This window comes from Pelodiscus sinensis, chromosome 9 (genome assembly GCF_052426305.1).
Source record: "Pelodiscus sinensis isolate ZL-2025 chromosome 9, ASM5242630v1, whole genome shotgun sequence".
Lineage (NCBI taxonomy): Eukaryota > Metazoa > Chordata > Testudines > Trionychidae > Pelodiscus > Pelodiscus sinensis.
Genome location: NC_143060.1, coordinates 59,758,694 through 59,778,500, shown reverse-complemented (window position 1 = coordinate 59,778,500; position 19,807 = coordinate 59,758,694). Strand labels below are relative to the sequence as shown.

The following is a 19,807-nucleotide window of genomic DNA, read 5'->3' as shown; positions in this document are numbered from 1 at the left end:
GCTACCCCTCTCAAGGTATAGTATTAACGGATAGTATTTCAACTTAGATTTGTTAGTTAACCAGCTCATATTTTGATCTGATTGCTTCAGGGAAAATGCACAGCAGCCAAGATCATAGACTTTAAGCAGAAGCTTTGAACATACAGAATAGTTCCTTTTCCAAATGCATTCTAAAAGGGTGTTTACTGTGTATTATTGGACGAGGCCCTGAACCAGGGGTGGGCAAGAGGTGGCAAGTAGGTTGCATCTGGCCCGCCAAGCCTCTGGATCTGGTCCTCGGCTGCCTCTCCAGCACCCTTACTACAGAGCAGGAGCAGCTGCTTTAAACAGCAGGCTGCTAATTGCTATGCAATCTGGGCAGGGAAGGGAAAGCTTTGCATGCTATCCTGGCCCCCTAGCAAAATCGCCCAGCTCCCATTGCCCATTTTCCAGCCAATAGGAGCTGAGAAATTTTGCTGAAGGCAGGGGCAGCGAATGAAGCCTCCTCACACCAACCCTGTGCTGGAGCAGAGCCTGCCTAGCACACAGGCAGAGAATCTAGAGAGGTGCTGGCTGGGAGCCACCTAGGTAAGTGCCTCCCAGCCAGATCCTACCTATGGCATACAGACACACACACTCTGCCTCTGCCCCAGGCCACCACCCAACCCTGTATCCCCTCTTCCCACCTCCTCGAGGTCACAACTCCCTCCCAGATCCTGCATCCTTCCTACAGGCCAGAATCCTCTCCTGAACCCATAACCTCTCCTAGACCCAGCCCCCCCCCCCCCCAGCTCCTGCCCCAGATTATTACCCCCCCTTCATCTAAATTCCCTCTCAGACCCCACATTCCCCCATGAACCCCAGTCCTCTATCCCAACCTCCCTTCTACACCCCACCTGTTGTCACAGACCCTGTCACCCCTCCACGGTAGTGTGGCCCTTGACCACTCTACCAAAATCTTGGAATGGCCCCCCATTACAAATTATTGTCCATCCTAGCCCTGAACACATCCAGTAGGTGAAACTTTGGAGCTGTTACAGTCTGGCAGAATTCTTTGAAATCACCTGGCAATGGTTTGAATATATTGTTTTATTAATGGATGGATGAATCAAGACATTTGTGGTGGTGTCTCTAAGGAATGGGGAAAACAAAAAGGACAGTTGGACACTAAGGTAAGAGCTGATGATCCAAAATAGACCAGCTAAAATAAATTAGGTCTAGCACAGTCCCTCACTAGTTGCCTTAAGACCATGTTGCAGGCACTATCTCCCTATGAACTCCAGGAAGGGAGTCCTACATTCAGGAAACTTTTGACCAAGAAAGACATGCCCCAAACTTTTTTTCCCTGACCCCACCCCCATGCTCTCCCTGAGCCAACTGTAAATGTCCAGCAGGGACATGGGAAGAAGAGTAATTGCTCAGGTATATAAAAGCAATCTGTTTGATCAAGAACTCCTCCTAAATGATAGGGGCTAGGACCATCACATTTGGTATGCAACTTCCTCTGATCATAACTTAAAGCAACTTAAGGGTTTGGTTGTGTCAGGAAAACAGAATGTGCCTAGAATGGGATTGCTTCTCATGAAACCAAACAGAAAATAGAAAATTGCTTCTCAGGAAACCAAACAAATTCACCAAATCAAGTAGTTTTCAGAATTGACATAACTGAGCAAATGTTGACAGACTCATCCTATTCTTCTGGCTCGTCTGTGTTCAGTCTGGAATAAGATTGCTTCTGAATAAACCTTCAAAAAGGAGATAAAATGAAGAAATGTGGAGTAGGGCTCTGTTTTGGCATAGCTATATCAATGCTTAAGGTTTGAAAACTAGAAAACAATGTTATTGGAAACCAAATTGACTAACTTTTTTGTTGGTGAATAAGAGTTTGTAGGGATGAAAAAAATACACTTGATGGAATTTCCATTTTAAAAAAGTTACTAAAATAAACTTCATAAGAATAACACTGTATTTTTTAAAAAATACAATTATTTCAATAAAACATATACATTTTCCATTTATTTAAAAAAACAGAGTTAAGGATCTAAGCAATACCAGGTAAATCTGCTCGTAACTTATTACTAAACCCTTGACTCTTGGCTAGTGTATGCTGGCATTCATTGTATATTAAGTGTGAGGGGCTGATTTAGGGTAGGTTATAATTTTTTACAAAATCAGTACTTGGATAGATTGGCTCACACAGGGAGTTTGAATTTTGTGTATGGGCAAGATTTTGTGAGTTCTTTAATGTTAATGATTCTGTCTGATTTAATCCTCTTATTATTGTTTCACTTGCTGTTATCTCACCTTTTGGCACAGCCTGAAGGAGCAGGCAGAAGCTGTTCCTTTTTATACATAAAAAGTTATGGTATTTTACATATTTGCTCATTTACTAGCCCATAGAATGCAGACACTTTCCAGATTGCTAGCCAAACAAATGCTTGGGAGAAAACATTCAGTCTTCAGATAAAGAAGCTGAGTAAACTGTCTTCACAACCAAATTCAGGGAGCATGCCTGTGTTCCTTTTCACAAGGAAAAAAGTGGTCAAAATTTTTTTTCAGATGCAATTTTATGAAGTGTAGCTTTAAGACAAGTCCCTGCTAAAAACGTGAGGCTTGCTTTGGAGTCCCTTAGACATTCCTCCGCCAATCCTCAATACTGTTCGGTTAGCTTTCAAATTCTACTGCTGTAGTGCAATACAGAAAAGTTGGGAAGAGTCCAGGGTGGCTGAAAAAAAGACCTGCATATATATAGTCTGTCCCTGAGCATGGGCTAGGAGAGGGTGCCTATTGGATACTATCTCTGTACGAGCTAGCAGCACTTGTAGACTTGGATGGGACATGAGGCAAAGATGTGTCTGTACCAAAAAGGAATCTTTGTGTGAAGGAAATTGATCAGAGGGTACCCAGGCAAAAGGGAAATGAAGATGATTGGAGAGCAAAGAAGAGACTTGGGAAAAGGAGGGTGGGAAGTAGACTGGGAGTGCTGTCCTAAGGGAAGGCTTGGCATAAATTGGAATTGCAGAGGTAAAACAGGTTGGCCCTCCTTGGCACCTTTGGGCCCTGACTGGTCCCAGACAAGAGAATTTGCCAGATCTGGGGAGGTCCCCAGCCCACTGCCATACCAGCTTCTGGCCCCGGCAACCCCCCGCCTCCAGTTGGTTGTACTTCTGGCCCTGGCCAGGCCCCCTACTGCTGGGCTTCTGGCTCCACCACTGGCTCCCCCTGCTGCCCGACTCACAGCCGCATCACAAAACTCCCTATGCCACCGGACCACTCTCTGCTGCAGGGCTTCCAGCTATATCACTGATCCACTCCCTGTTGTTGGGCTCCCAGCTTCACTGTCAGCTCCCTCTCCCCAATGTAGACCTCCTGGCCTGCCATTCGCACCTCTGCTCTGGAGCCCCTGGCACAGCTGCCAGTCCAGGGACATCCATCGTCCTGCCGAACCAGAGAGTCCCAGTTTAGCAAAGTACAACCTGTAGTGAGAATGACGGAGGAGGGGAAAATGGGAAATGGAAGGGAGGAAAAGGCAAGGTGAAGCAGAACAAGTGCAGGGTTAGTACAGCTTTATTTTGGGTGCACAGATGTGAAGTTATCATTTGAGTGATGTCATGGGGGATACACATTTATGAACGCTCATGTAAATCAGATGCTGCCCTTAGGCTCTCTGCAAGTTTTCATTCTAGACCTTGGAGTGACATCACTGTTCTTCTGTTCCCTATCCCTGCATATCCCTTAAAGCTCTCTTAGTACACAGTTTGATCTGCAATGGCTAATATAATCACACAATCAATTGAAGTTCCTTTTCTTCTGCTCCCATAGGCTCTCTCAGCACTCAGTGTGATAACTACGGCCGGTGTAGCTGCAAACCTGGTGTGATGGGAGATAAATGTGACCGATGCCAGCCAGGGTTCCACTCCCTCTCAGAGGCTGGGTGCAGGTAAGGGATTTTTTTCCTGTAGTTCAAGCAGAAGGTGAAGGAGCTACTGCTCAAGAGGGGCAGTGTTTGAATTTTCCTGTAAATTTATCTTCTCTTCTGGGTTCCATACAGAGTTCTCACAATTCTTAAAGGGTTTCTCATTCCTCTCCACTGTCTCCATCAGGCCCTGTTCATGCAATCCTGCTGGCAGCACCGATGACTGCAGTATTGAGACAGGGCGATGTACCTGCAAGGACAATGTGGAGGGATTCCACTGTGAGAGGTGACTTGCTTTTTCAAAAGCTTAGTTGTATACATCTCAGAAGTGTTTTGTCACTGTGTGTTTTGAGAAAAGATGAAGAAATAACTTCTTCTCTTGCTCATTTTCAGATGTAAACCTGGATTTTTCAATCTGGATCCCGCCAATCTGAGAGGCTGTACTCCTTGTTTCTGTTTTGGTCACTCCTCAGTCTGCACCAATGCTGTTGGCTACAGTATCTACAACATAGTCTCCAACTTCCAGAATGGTAAAGACAAATCTTCCTTTGACTTCAAAGCTGTACTGTGGACTTCAATATAAATATTAATCTCTCCTTCTGCTCCTTTGCCCCTTTCCCTGGGCTGGGTTATGGTAGCCAAAGCATTCAGTGTTTATGTATCTAGATATGTAGCATAACCGTCAGAAATGTTGAGTACGAGCAACACATATTAAAGTCCATAGGAATAGCACGTGCTCAGCATGTTCAAACATGGGACACTTTTTATTTAGGTGGACAAACATGGATTTATGGGCATGACTTCAATTATCTAGTTTTGAAATGTTTTAATGGGTGTGTACTGAGGATATAAACACTTCTATATACAGTTAATACCAGCAGCTAGGAGAAGGCATTTGCTCCATTTCAGATGTCTGTCTTGGGCATCTAAACTTTATAATATAATAAATCCTAGGTTTTGAGTTTCCTTGTGGTTTTGGCCAGATGTCGTTTCTGGCTGTTTCCTGTGTTTTCATTGGTAGCACTATTTCTAGGTTTGAACTGGTAATGTAGCAATATCTCTTTGTAAGAGGCTGGGGAGTGGGACAAAGACTCAGACTTCCTAAACCAAGTTAGCACCAGTGCATAAAATGTAAGTTAGAAATTCCCTGGGCCATACACAGTGATATGTCCATGGTGTGGTATGGTGTACCATAGGGAGCATTTTCCCTTGCTTGTCTTTATTTCAGGGGAGGAGGAGTGGCGTGCTGAACAGCGAGATGGCTCTGAAATTTTACTCCAGTGGAGTGCTGAGACCCAGGACATCTCTGTTATCTCAGACAGCTATTTCCCCATCTATTTCATTGCACCTGGTAAGTAGAGTCAGGGATGAGGTTCTCTCTAAAAGCTCATCATGATACCATAGAGTAACTCTTCACTTTTCTGCCTCTAATTGTATGCATATTTTGTTTGTTTCAGGAAAGTTCTTGGGAAACCAGGTTGTGAGTTATGCTCAAAATCTGACCTTCTCCTTTCGGGTGGACAGGCAGGACACTCGTCTCTCTGCAGAGGACCTCGTGCTTGAAGGGGCTGGGCTTAGAGTATCCGTGCCTCTTATTGCTCAGGGTAACTCCTATCCCAGTGAGAATACAGTGAAGTATGCCTTCAGGTAAGGGAGTTTTCCCTGTAACATGGGAAGAGGCAGGGCTGACTGGGACGGAGGGAGAATAGTGGCTGTAACAGGAATCTAACGTGGGGCGACAGTTTTCTCAGTGGGACATTAAGAAAACTAGAACTGTTAAGGTTGTTTTCAAAATGGAATTGGTAATCATACCATCAGATGAATGCAGTGCACATGGCCTAGTAGTATGGTATAGTTAAATGCTGATGGCTGTGCTCTTTCAGTGGACCATTTCAGCAATCACATGCCATTACAACACTTTTAGCAAGTGAAAGCTTGTAAGCATAAACATGATGCATGCCTTTTCTCCATAGGCTCCATGAAGCAACAGATTACCCATGGAGGCCTTCTCTTAGGGCATTTGAGTTTCAGAAGCTGCTTCACAACTTGACTTCTATCAAGATCCGTGGAACATATAGTGAGAGAAGTGAGTCATTCTACTACTTAGGAAAGTGGGTTTCTGGATGAGACATGGGGCGGTTTCCACAACAGCTGTATATGGGAGAGGAGCATATTATCTCATTGTTGCAGAATGACTGTGGCCAGCTTATTTCAGAGCCTAATTATAAATACCTAAGGCTGGGTTTTTTTTATGAAAAGCATGAGTCATGGACTGACAATCTATCTTGTGAGTGACATCATGCTTCCTGGGCTGCTTGCAGGGTACCTGCTATCACTGTGAAATGAATTCCTTGTAAGGAGGTCAAGGATCCACTCTCTCTGTTCCTTGGGGCTTTTAATTTTTTAAAACAATTTTAGCATTTTTATCCTGACACAGCCAGCTGTGTACAGATCTGATTAATGAAACTCTGGGAGCAGACTGGATTCACTCGAAGTCTGGAGGAAGTGGCCACATAGATGCCAGGATTCTTTAATGGATGTGTGACATCTACTCTACTGCTATTATACTTGTAAGAGAAAGAGATGGGAAAACACAAAACTGATTGAGACAATTGTTCTAAGGCCATGTTTCCACTTGCTGGAGAATCAATACTCTGGCAATCAATTCTCTGTGTTCAGTTCAGTGGGTCTAGTAAAGACGTGCTAACTCAAATGCTGAGGGCACCTCAATCGGCAGCCAGTACTCCTTGCTGTCATGAGGAGTAAGGGAAGGCATTGGAAACGTTTCTCCCATCAACCTGCTGTAGGGCCATTCCAGAAAACCGGTACAAGGTATGTCAACTTCAGCTATGCAGTTGTAAGTGCTGGAATTGTGTGTCTTACACTAATTTTTTCTGCCAGTGTGGACCTGGCCTAAGTGAAAAAGGCCTTATTCCAGTAGCTCCCTGTTACAGAACCTCTGTTTACTTCAGTGCGAGTTCCATGTAAAGAACTGAGGGAATTGGCTCTGATTAGGGACAGAGTATCGATGGCCTGGAACATTGCTGAGAGATTGTCATGCTAAAACAAATAGATTAAAACAAGAAGTATGAACTTAAGAAATACAGGAAGCTAGAAGAATTTGAAGTGGAATTTTTTTACAAAAGTGGAATGTACCAATAATAAAATAGTGAGTGTGCAGTGTGAGCATTCCAGCTGCTGCTGATATCCCAGTTTGTAATTCTAGAGCCATTACACTAGAGCAGTGGTCTCCAACCTTTTTAACCACAAGATCACTTTTTCAATGTAAGTACAATGTAAGATCTACCTCAAATCTAAAGACCCTTGCCCTCTTCCTGCCTGCCCCTTCTCTAAGGCCCTGCCCCTGCTCTACCCCTTCACCAGGACCTCACCCTGCTCACTCTCTCCCTCTTCCTCCCCCATCCTCACTTTCACCAGGCTGGGGCAGGGGGTTTTGGTGCAGACTCTTGGTCTTGGGCCAAGGGGTTTGGTGTGTGGGAGGGATCAAGGAGGGGTTTCAGGGTGCAAGCTCTGGGAAGGAGTTTGGGTGCAGAGGGACTCACGTCTAGGGCAGGAGGTTGGGTGTAGGAGGTGGTTCAGGGCTGGGGCGAGTTCAGGATTCAGCATCTGGCTGGGCACTGTTTAGCTGAGACATCTTACTCCCACCCTACCCTTGCATTACTCTTGAAAGCAGCTGGCATGTACAGCATGGCTCCATGTGCTGCCCTTAGTCTACATGCACTGAGTCCATAGCTTCTACTGAACACAGTTCCCTGTTACTGATCAGTGGAAGCTGCAGGAGACCCCCTGCTCTGCCATTCTCAGGGGTTGCAGGGACATGCCAGCCACTTCCAGGAGCAGCAGTTACCATAGGGATGACTACTCCAGCCACGGCAGGTTAGGTATTTTAGAGCTCACTACTCAAAGAATCACATTTAAACGTAAGAGAGAAATAACAATTATGAAATGCACAGACCAGTTAAAAACCCGAAAAATAACCTACTTTGCAAGCAGTAAAAGAAGTAACAACAGCCCCGCATATTTATGTTGGGTCAGGCGATCAGAGGGAAGGACAGTGTGTATTAGTGAGAGTGACAGACACACACACTGTGAGAGAGTGACAGGGGTTTGCATTGCCAAGCTCCCTCCAACCCCTTCTCTCTGTGTGGAGATGGGGTACATGAGTGGGTGGAAGAGAGACACCCTGGCATCAGTGCCCCCCTTCTTCTCCCTTGCACAGCAAACAGGAGGCTCCCAAGGGGGCATCTCCAAAGCAGAAGGCAGGAGCAGAATGACAGTAGGTGGAGGAGCTATTGAAGTGCCAGCACTTGATAGCTTCCTGGTCAAACCAGTCAGGATCACCTGTCAGAGTCTCCAAGATCTGCCGGTAGATCCCGATCTGCTAGTTGGGGACCACTGCACTAGAGCAAAACCCTTACATCAATATATGATTTTATTGTATCATAATTATTTACACCTGACACAGAACTCAGAGGAAGATTGCCTTAAGGTACCAATGGGAGGTGAGTTTGGAGGAGAAAAGCCCAAAAGAGAATGGGCGGAGAGATGTCTTTGTAGTTTCTTCTTTCTGTTATTGTGAATGTAGTTCTGGTTAAAAATCCAGAGCATACATTTTAAAGATCTATGAAGGCTTGTCTGTCCTTATAACAGTAGGGAAGTTTAGGATAAGGATGTTAAAATGTGCTTAATTGATTAGTCAATAGGCATTTCCGCATTCCTGCTGGGGCTCTTGTACATTTCAAAGCAGGAATGCGGACCTCCATGTACAGCCTAAGGCCAGCGGGAAGTCCCACTGACTCCAGGCTGCACACGGCGTGCCTGCATTTCAAAGCCATGGAGCCTGGGGCCTTAAGCTAATCCTGGACTCCATCCTGTGCTGCATACCAGCTGACCCTGGGATCCGTGCGGCACTTGCTTATTGGTTAATCAACTAGTCTTTAACATCCCTAGTTTAGGAACCATTCTTGGTTTCCAATTGGAATTATAAACCATGTACACACAAGGTGTGATTTTTACTGCTAAAATGTATTTACGCAAATTGTGTTCTTTGTACCTAGCTGTGTCTTGCATGGTGGCCATTTGGCAAGATGCCTGTGTGTCTCATGCATAGGGAATTGCCATTGCTTTCTGACCTTTGTTTTCTCTGGATTACTTGGCATCCTTCTCACGTTAACCTTAAGCATCTGCTGACTTTCCTGCTGTAATAACAGCACCCACATCTCTTCTGACACTGAGTGGTCTGTCTCTGTAGGTAAATAAAATGTATTGGGCTCACATCATACCATTTGTTGAGTGGGTAATTAAATGCTTATCTTTCCAATCTCTTTCCAGATTCAGGGTACCTGGATGATGTCACTATTGTGAGCGCTCGTCCTGGGTCTGGAACCCCTGCGACCTGGGTGGAGAGCTGTACGTGCCCAGCAGGATATCATGGACAATTCTGTGAGCACTGTGCCCCAGGTTACAGGAGAGAGACACCTAGCCTTGGGCCATACAGTCTGTGTGTGCTGTGTACCTGCAATGGGCACAGTGAGAGCTGTGACCCAGAGACTGGTAAGGAGGAAGATGGGGGAGGAGACTTGCGGTTTTTTGTTTTTCTTCTTTCTGTGTGAGGAATGGGATGGGGATAATGACTGGAACAATATTAAAAATATGTTCTGGTATTTTTCTTCCCACCCCCAACACCCTCCCTGCAAATCAAAAACCCCACAGGTGCTTGCAACTGCAGAGATAACACTGCTGGCTCTCACTGCGAGAAGTGCAGTGATGGGTATTATGGAGATGCAACTACAGGCACTTCCTCAGACTGTCAGCCTTGTCCGTGCCCAGGGGGCACCAGCTGTGCCGTAGTGCCCAAGACTAAGGAGGTGGTGTGCACCAACTGTCCGGCTGGTACCACAGGTGTGTTCCTTTTTCAGACTTGTCCAGAGAGAGCTTTACACCAGCCTGCTGCTTTGCACAGTGAAGGGAAATGAGCAGAATTGATCGTCTCTATATGTCGTGGTTGCTTTTTTCTTAGTAGACGGCTTGGTAACTAGTATCAGGATCTTCATTGTCAGAATTCTTGGGATTCTGACAAACTGAAAGAAGCCGAATGTTTCTCTCTTTCCTGAATGAAACTTTTGAGATTTTGTCTGAGCAAAGTCTGAAAATATTTGTGATACACATGCCACGATAATTTCTAATACTGAGCTCTGTTAATCACGTGGAGCTGATTGAAAAATGGGGATAGTCACTAAAACAGGCCTGGAAACTGTTGAATTTTTCTGTTCAAATCAGGTTAAAATTAGAGGGCATATCTTCCCTCTGGCACACACTGCACGTTGTTTGCTGCAGCAGGTTTGTTCTGCCTAAGGACTCACAGGCTGCAGTGACTCACCAGGACAGGTACACTAATGAGCAAATCCATATGGTTTTTTATAGCCTGAAACAAATGTGTGTTGGCAGATATGTATCTTATTTTAAACAGTAAATCAGAAAGTAAATGAGGGCATCAGCCTTTTAAATAAAGCTCTTCTTGTCTATAGCTAGTAAATACAACTCCGCAAAAGGCCAGCCACGTTGAATTAGTCATGACACCAGGGAGTCAAAAGTAGAGGGCCCTTTAAATGCTTGCAAACACTTGGTTAGATCAGCAGTTCCCAACCGCCAGGCCGCAGCCACTGGGCTGCCACAGCTCTGGGGGCGGGGGCCAGGGCACACCTCTCCTGCTGGGGCTGTTGGGAGAGACGTGTCCTGCCCTGCCTCTCAGCTGACCAGCACCAGGCATGGGCAGGGTCCCTGAAGAGAGCTTTGCTCTGCGGTGGGATGACCACGTGGAGCCTGGCACAGCAGCCTTAGAGTTGCCGCAACCTGGGCAGCAGAGCTCAGCTGGCAGCTGTGAGGCAGCACAGGGCTAGGTGAAGGGAGTGGGGCAGGCACTGGGGGCATGGCTAGTCCTGGGGGACTCTGGGGTGGGGGAGCTCTAATAGGTGAGGGGCTGACACTGGGATGCTCTTAAGAGGTAGGGTGCTGACACTGGTTGGGGAGCTGGCCCTGGGGGACTCTGGGGGCTGAGCTAATAGTGTGTAGGCAGGTTACGGAGGCAGGGCGGGCACTGGGGAGGGGGGCTCTGGGCACAGGACTAATATTGGGAACTGGGGGCTGGCACTGGAGAGGGCTCGGGGGTTGAGTGTAGTGGGGCTCTGGAAAGAGGAGGGTGGCACTGGGGGGGTCTGGTGGTGGGGGCTCTATGGGGTGGGGGCTGGCACTGAGGCATCTGGGATGAGGGGGCTGGCACTGAGGGGCTCTGAGGGCAGGAGGCTGGCACAAGGGGTGTTGGGTGCAGGGGACTCTGGGGTCAGTGGCTGGTGCTGGGGGATAGTGGAGGGCTCTAGGGGTTAGGCCTGGCCCTGGGGGGCTTTGAGGGCCAGGGCTTTTAGCAGTCAATTAACATTTTATTTACCTATTCATTATTTGCATAATGAACAGGCAAATAAAATGTTACCAGTCTGCAAAAAGTTTGTGGGTGGGTTTGCCGGTCCCCAGTATAAAAAAGGTTGGGAACCACTGGGCTAAATGACTGCCCAGAGTCTTTGCACTAGTTTGCTGTGTCTGGTCATACACAAATTCAGCTCTGGGATTGCACAGGCATGCAATAGATTTTTTTTTTTTTATTATTTTGTTATTGGCTCGAACTACTAAATTCAGATCGAGATGCAGATTGCGTTGAAGATTCAGGCTTATCCTTATTTATTACAGCCGCATCTGGCAGGCCCACAGTCGACAGTGCTGAGCCTGCTAGGCTCTGCTGCCCTCACCTCCCTCCCAGAGTGCCCCCACTTGTGGTGAAGTGATTGTGACATGACGGGAGGAGTTTTGCCTGTGAAAGAGCTGCCTGAGATGCAAAGCTTTTAGCTTGTGTGGGATGCAGCTCCTCTGACAAACTTTCTGTGGCTTCCATCCCTGTGTTAAGGTGTGTGACACCTTAGAAGGACTATGGGAAGTAAAGGCAGGAGTGGAGGTCAGTACTGGACTGTTGCACAAGGAGTTATAGTGAAGGAGTAACTGAGGACAAAGTTTATAGTTGCTGCCCTTGGAGCCAAGGGGCTGAGTTGTGTATGGTGATTGCCCAGGTTGAGGAACCCTAACACCACAGGACTATCTTCTACATGCAATCTTCTGTCTTTGTTGCAGCATTGCAGCCTCCTGTAATGGAAGTGGCTGGTGGACTTGCTTGCTTTAGCTGAGCTGAGTTGTTCCAATGAATGGGCGGGGGGGGAATCATTTTATTAATTTTATATTTTGGAACATAGTATGTGCTGGAGTCTAGCTTAACTGCTGTGTGAAATCTGGAACAGGTTGGGGAAGTGTGATGTTAAAGAGGCACAAAAAGATAAGATGCAAATTGTATAATTGATGGCTTTCTAGTCTTGTGTTTCTCAACAATTGATCTGTCGACAGGCACCAGTCCCCAAGATCACCCTGACACAGTTTAGGAAGGTAGCAAGTTGGTCCCTGGTATCAAAAAGGTTGAGAAACGTTGTTTTAGATGTTTCAAGTGGACAAAAATCATACATGGAAAGTAGTGCACTAGTGTTTCCTTGGCGTTTTTCTAAAAAACAAATCAGCGCGTTATTAGAGTGACACAGGTTTATAAATCACAGTTTAGCTGATAATCCAAAAGCAGCTGTAACTCTGGAAGGTTGTGATGGACTCCTCAATTGAAGTGTTTCAAAGCTTGAGCTTTTCCTGGTCACTTCATATCAGGCAAGCCAAAAAGCGATGAGAAACCACCTTACAGGAGAGATTGTAGGGGAATCTAGGTTACATTGTAATTGCTGGCTGCCTACAGGTACTTTTGTCCTGCCTCCAGGTAAAAGATGTGAGCTATGTGATGATGGCTATTTTGGAGACCCGCTTGGTGAAAATGGCCCTGCCAGACTTTGCCGTCTCTGCCAGTGTAATGAAAACATTGATCCCAATGCTGTGGGGAACTGCAACCGCTTGACAGGGGAATGCCTGAAATGCATCTACAACACAGCTGGCTTCTACTGTGACCGTTGCAAAGATGGGTTCTTTGGGAACCCCTTGGCCTCCAGTCCTGAGGTTAAGTGCAAGGGTAAGTGCCTTTCTCAGCTTTTCACTTGTAAAGACCAGAACCCTTTTAATGGCCAACTGAGCCCCCTTGTAGTCTCACTGGCACGTCCTCGAAAGGATTGAATGTTTTGGCCCCGCAGACCTCACATAATAATGGGTCAAATGTCAGAACTCTGATTTTGGTGCTGCATGCAGACTTGCCATCTGGAGTGCAAGATTTTATGCTATGCTGATGCTTATGGCCTATGCTGTAAACCTGACACAATGTGGGCACTGCATGTGTTTTAGAGGGTGCAGCCTACAATTTGAATTCATGCGCTTTATGGCATGTGTGGAGGCTCTAGTTAATTGCTGCTTACAGTGCTTGCATTCTGCTAATTACTGGGGACATGTTTCCGTTTCCATCTCCTGCAGCTTGTAGCTGTAATCCTTATGGCACAGTGAATCAGCAGACAAACTGCAATCAAGTAACTGGGCAGTGTGAGTGCTTGCCACATGTCAGTGACAGGGATTGCAGTGCCTGTGAGCCCGGCTTCTACAACCTACAGAGTGGACGGGGCTGTGACAGGTGAGACTGGCCTGCAGCTGTGGCAGTGTGTGTGTTTTTCAGGGTACCTGTGTTTAACTCTCATTTCTTCAGCCATAACAGAAAGAAGGGGTTTTCTGTGAACAGCAATAGGGCAGGAGAGGGTTAGTTAAGAAGCAAATCTGATGAGGGCTCTATAGAGCAGTGTTTCTCAACCAGTGGTATAAAGTACCCTTCGGGGTACTTGAGAGAAGTTGGGGGGAAGGGGGACATGTCAACACAACTGAAATTTGGAGAAAACTGATTTTTTGTTTTAAGTTTTACAGCACTTTATTATTTTTGTACTTTTTACACCCAAAAATGTCATCACCCGCCCGGCTATAATTAAGTTGTTTAAACAAATGTGTGGCAATAGTAGAAAAAAATTGTGTGTCTGGAAGCTGTAGGTACTGGGGGCACTTATACATTTTTTTAAAGGGGTACTTTATAAAAAATGTTGAGAAACACTGCTATAGAGAAGAGTTGTTTATAAATAGAAGCCATCTTGTGATTACTGGAGAAGAATGGTAGGTTCCCATTCCTAGCTCAGTACCTGTGTGATTTAGCACAGTTCATTTAATCCCTGTGCCTTGCTTTCCACATCTGAGAGAGACAGCAATGCCCACCTCACATGGGAGGTATGAGACGCTATTGGATCTTTTTGATCATCACATGAAACATGCAAGTGCAGCCTGTTGTTTTTGCTAGGGTTTTTTATTGTCACTTGAAATATAGTCTCCTTCAATAGGTGTGACTGCCACCCGCTGGGTTCCACCGATGGCCATTGTGACATACAAACTGGTCAGTGTGAGTGTCAACCGGGCATCACCGGGCAGCACTGCGAGAGATGTGAGGTCAACCACTTCGGATTTGGACCTGAAGGATGCAAACGTAAGTGGTGGTGGGGTAATGGAGGAGAGGAAGCAGAAACCGACAGTATGTGTCTCCATTTCTCATCCTCTCCTTGCTTGTCCAATGCCGCTGTTTTCTCCCTGCCTCATGTTTAACATGACACACAAGTTGTCTTATTGTGTCCACATCCCAGACATTAGGTGAGACCTGGTCCCAGTGAGGGTGTTTGTCTCTTGATTTATTTGTAGGAGTTTTGTTTTTCTGTCCCTGAGGGCACTCTGATTTCATTTACTTGTAGACATCTGCCTCTCTTTGGCATAAACACTTGCTCTGAGTATTTTTCCAGAATAGTTCAGTTTCTGCTCTATAAGCTCCTACGTCTCTACTCTGGAATGTGGCCATAAGTTGCTGACTCAGTCCAGAGAAGAAACAAAGTGTAAATGTTACACAAATATAGGGCTGTATCTAAATCTTTCCAACTTCCTTGTTACTGTGAGAACAAATTTGCAGATCATTCTGATGAGAGAGACCAAGACAGAGAGGTCAGCTTGTGGGACACTGGGAACGGTAGTAAGCAGAGTCTGGTGTGAATAGTGTCTCAAACTATTGCGTCTTGTGCTTTTCTAGATACTATGTACAGAAGCGTTGAGCCTCAAACTGTGTGCTGGTGCCCTGCTGTGTCATTCTTTCATGGAATAGTCTACAGTTCAGAGCAGTTCTTTGTCTGTCTTCTCAGCCAAGCTGATTCAAATGCTTTAACTTTCATACAGCGTGTGACTGTGACACCGAGGGCTCTCGCTCCCTACAGTGCAAGGAGGATGGTCGCTGTGAGTGTAAGGAAGGCTTTGTGGGGATTCGTTGTGACCAGTGTGAAGAGAATTATTTCTACAACCGGTCCTGGCCTGGCTGCCAAGAGTGTCCTGCATGCTATAGACTGGTTAGAGATAAGGTAAGACCTGCAATGGAACCCTCTGCTTATATCCTATTACACCAAGTTCAGCCCCTATGTTGCTTGCCTGGGGCTGACCTCTTGGGAAAGAGAGAACATAAGAATGGCCATACTGGGTCAGACCAAAGGTCCATCTAGCCCAGTGTCCTGTCTTCTGACACTGGTGAATGCCAGGTGCCCCAGAGAAAATGAATAGGATAGGGTATTATCAAGTGTCACTTATCAGACACCACTCCTGCCCATCCTGGCTAATAGCCATTGATGGCCCTATCTTCCATGAATTTATCTAGTTCTTCTTTGAATCCTGTTAAAGACACGATCTTCACAACATCCTGTAGTAAGGAGTTCCACAGGATGACTGCATTGCGTGAAGAAATGCTTCCTTTTGTTTCTTTGTTAAACCAAATTATTAATTTAATTTGGTGACATCTAGTTCTTGTGTTATGGGAACAAGTAAATAACTTTTTCCACACCAGTCATGACCTCTGTCATATCCCTCCGTAGTCTTTTTTTTTTTTTTTAAAGTACAGAAGGCCCCCGATTTGTGACCACCTGAGTTCTGACCCCCCACACTTACGGCCATTTTTGTAAGTGCATAAGGGGCTGAAAACCCCCTACTTACATCCTCGACCTGCATTTACGACAGCACATGGTGCCTATCGTAAATGTGGGTTTGAGTTATGACGCCTCCGACTTGCGACGCTTCTCCCGGAACCAATCGCATCGCAAGTCGGGCGCCTCCTATAGAGGAGTCCCAGTGTTATGAATCTCTTCTCATATGGCAGCTATTCCAAACCCAAAAATAATTTTTGTTGCCCATTTCTGAACGTTTTCCAATACCTTTTTTGACATGAGGCAAGCACATCCGTACACTGTATTCAAGATGTGGGATTACTGTGGATTTATACCGAGGCAATAAGATATTCTTTGTCTTCTTCTCTATCCCTTTTTTAATGACTCCTAACATTCTGTTTACTTTTTTGATTGCTGCACATTGATTGGATGTTTTCAGAGAACTGTCCATGAAGACTCCAAGATCTCTCTCTTGAGTGGTAATAGCTAATTTAGTCCCCATCATTTTGTATGTATAGTTGGGATTATGTTTTCCAATGTGCATTACTTTGGATTTATCAACATTAAAATTCATCTGCCATTTTGTTGTTCAGTCACCTAGTTGGGAGATCCTTTTGAAGCTCTTCACAGTTTGCTTTGGTCTTAACTACCTTGAGCAGTTTGGTATCATCTACATATTTTGCCACCTCACTATTTACCCCTTTCTCCAGATCATTTATGAATATGTTGAATAGGATTGGTCACAGTACTGACCCCTGTGGGACACCATTAGTTACCTCTTTCCATTCTGAAAATTGACCCTTTATTTCTACCCTTTTGTTTCCTATCTTTTAACCAGTTCTCAATCCATGATAGGATCTTCCCTCTTATCCTATGACTACTTACTTTGCTTAAGAGCCTTTGGTGAGGCAGACATGGTTCTAGAATCTAGATCAGGGTTTCCCAACCTATGGGTCGGGACCCAAATATGGGTCACCATTACATTTCAAAAGGGTCGCCAAGTGTCTCCCCAGGTGGCTCTGCCCTCTCTCCTCCCCCTGTTTTTTAATTGCCTTGGGTCACCAAGTCTTCCTGAATTGTCAGAATGGGTCCCCATCTGGAAAAGGTTGGGAACTGCCGATCTAGATGCACAGTGTCTGAGCGACACCTGCTGGACGCTGAAACAACTGACAAGTACTTTGTGTCAGCTTTTGGAGGGTTAAAGGAGTCTGTTTATTTCTGTCTCCCTATCTTTTTTGCTTAGGTGGCAGAACAACGCGAGAGGTTGCGGGAACTAGAAGATCTTATCGCAAACCTTGGTGCAGGAGATGAAACGGTGACTGATCAGGCCTTTGAGGATAGACTGAAGGAAGCAGAGAGAGAGGTCATGGACTTGCTCCGAGATGCACAGAACAGCAAAGGTAGGTTGAACTATCTGACAGGGTGCCATGCAGCTAGTGTTAAGCCGAATACTCCTGGTCCCTTATGGGAACAAAGTTGCTTCTTGTTACCATGTAGTTTGCTTCAGGAGATGTGAACATTTCAAAGCATCATCTAGGAAGCATGCATGGGGATGACTGTATTTTATTCCTGACAATATGCATGGCTCTGGATAATGCACAAAAACAAAGAGCAGTCTAAAACAGACAAAAAGACAACTCACAGGCCCACTCAGAGGAGAGACTAATTTTAAAGAGCCTTTTACTTATTAACTATGGAAATCTTTCTGCTTGTTTAAAATTATACACATACCTATATGAAGGGGATGTCTGCCTTCATAGTATTCACCAGTAGCAATATTGTTCCTTTTAGCTTTCCTAAAGAAATTTCTTTGGGCCCAAACATTCTTTGTTTGGTCTTAGCCCAGAGAGGAGTAGGTTTTGTTCTCCTGATTTGTTCAGGTTCTGTTCTCTGTAGCATCGTGTGCTGCCTTCCACACTGTGGTACACCTGTGTCTTCCAGCAGCTTGTTAAGTGACGTGACTTATATTGGGTATATATATGTTTTTAAAAAAAGACAATTGTCAAAGAAGTGCACCGTGACCTTGCTGCAGAAGGGAATGAGAAGAATGGTGATTCTTGGTTCCTGTGCAAGTTAGTTCCAGAATCTTGGTCTAGCCCTGGAAAAAGCTCTGTTTTCTACACAAACAAGCTCTATCCTTTTGGTAGAGAGTTCCATGGTACTCAAGGAGTGAAATTTTTGACCAAGACCTTCATCCTGGAGTTTTTGGCAGTCATTTGAAGATCTGTATGCTGGGTTCAAGCCATTGAATGCCTAGAAGATAAGGAGAATAGTTGGAATAGAAAACCAAAGACAGGTTTGATGTGCTTTTAGTAGCTCCTTTTGACATGGCCTTCCCTGGAGAGGTTCAGGGCCTAGGACATAGGCATCAAGTTTCTTCTGCCGGGGCAGGAGCCAAGGCTTCACCTTTTCCCCCAAGGCCCTACACTGCTTCTCTGCCCTTCCCCCCAGTACCTCTTGACACCATGAAACAGCTGAAGCATAGCAGACGGTAGGCGCTGGGAGGGCAAGGGAGGTGCTGATTGGCAGGACCCACTGGTGAAGAGAAAAAAGTTCTGGTGAGGGCTGCCCAATGGCTGTTCCAGTTCCAGAGAGCAGAGCCTCCGAAAGTGTGGGGTGTTCGTCCTGATTCACCATACCCTAGGGATGGCTCAGCCTGTAGAGGACAGCACATGCTGCAGGATTTTGTGCTAGTTGTGCTTTCCTTGGGGTGTTAGTTTCAAACCAGGCATATCGCTTTGCTGCAGTCCAGGCAGGAGGTGACAGTGTGTATAACCAAAGCTTTGTCGCTCTCTGCCAGGATGGAAAGGAGCCTCCTAGCCAATCACAGCAGTAGAAGGCACGACTCATAGAGTGTTTGGTGAGAAGTACAGGAGTACTCCTAAATAGGGATGTAAGTGACGAGTCAACTATCTGATAAGCATAAACTTGTTGGATAGTTGAGTAGTGACTCCACTATTCATTCTGGTCCCACCCCCGCTCTTGTCTATCAGAAAGAAACAACAAGCGGGGGAGAGTAGGACCCGGTGCTGGGGAGGGACAGCTTAAAAGCCACTTCCCCCCCAGCACCATCTCTGCAGGGGGGCAGGCGTACTTGATTAACTGACTAATCAAAATTTAACACCCCTACTCCTAAACTGCACAATTAATTAATTAATTGTGGGTTAGCCTTTAACTAAAGGAGACTGCAGCATGGCTGCACATTCATCTAAATGCTTTCCTCTGCCCACTGGCGTCACCTCTGTCTTGCCTGGGTTCAGTTTCAGTTGGCCACCATTCAACCCTGGGCTGATCCCATGCCAGTATTGGGCCATCTTGGCAGCTGAGGTGTGATCATATGTAGGGAAGGGTTTTGCTCAGGCTCTGTATCGTCTGCATGGTGCTGGCACTCACTAACCAAGAAGACTGTGGTTTAGGTATACATGTGTTGGCTTGAGACTCCATTTCAGGCATGCAGCTTGAGTGAGTGGGAATGAAGGGGACTGCTCCTGGCTGGTGTAGGAGGAGAGGGTCCGTGTTGTCTGAGAAGCCTTCTGAGACATGCCCAGAGAAGTAGGATGATAGCTCTTTGCAGTGTTTGGTGCTGACGCAATGTGACCTGCTTATGTCAATGATTCAAGTGCCCAGGTGGCCATAGGACTTGGGTGGTTCCGTAGCCCTCACTTGGGGAAGTAAATAATTCCGTTTACAGATGTCAGTTCAGTGTTTACATGGTCAGTTCTGTTAGTGTTGGGGAGGTTTAGTGGTTGAGCTATTTAGAGTATTAGGCAGTAGCATTAGGCATTCAGTATTAGGTATCCCTTCGGGTCTCCTAGAGTGTGTCTGCATAGTGCTTTGAAGCCAGTGGGAGCTGGTGCACTAAAGATAACTCTAT

The 19,807-nt window shown here is 45.8% G+C and overlaps 1 protein-coding gene across 1 annotated transcript in view; it reads left to right on the top strand.

Annotated features, from left to right (window-relative positions):
• LAMC1 (laminin subunit gamma 1) overlaps nt 1-19,807 on the top strand; it is a 155,108-nt gene that overhangs the window by 119,321 nt on the left and 15,980 nt on the right. The window contains exons 6-18 of the mRNA XM_014575427.3: nt 3,802-3,919; nt 4,083-4,181; nt 4,289-4,425; nt 5,124-5,246; nt 5,353-5,542; nt 5,869-5,981; nt 9,248-9,469; nt 9,629-9,817; nt 12,771-13,016; nt 13,409-13,562; nt 14,308-14,450; nt 15,182-15,360; nt 17,177-17,333. Coding sequence (XP_014430913.3) covers nt 3,802-3,919; nt 4,083-4,181; nt 4,289-4,425; nt 5,124-5,246; nt 5,353-5,542; nt 5,869-5,981; nt 9,248-9,469; nt 9,629-9,817; nt 12,771-13,016; nt 13,409-13,562; nt 14,308-14,450; nt 15,182-15,360; nt 17,177-17,333 — 2,070 coding nt within the window. The remainder of the gene's footprint in view (nt 1-3,801; nt 3,920-4,082; nt 4,182-4,288; nt 4,426-5,123; nt 5,247-5,352; nt 5,543-5,868; nt 5,982-9,247; nt 9,470-9,628; nt 9,818-12,770; nt 13,017-13,408; nt 13,563-14,307; nt 14,451-15,181; nt 15,361-17,176; nt 17,334-19,807) is intronic.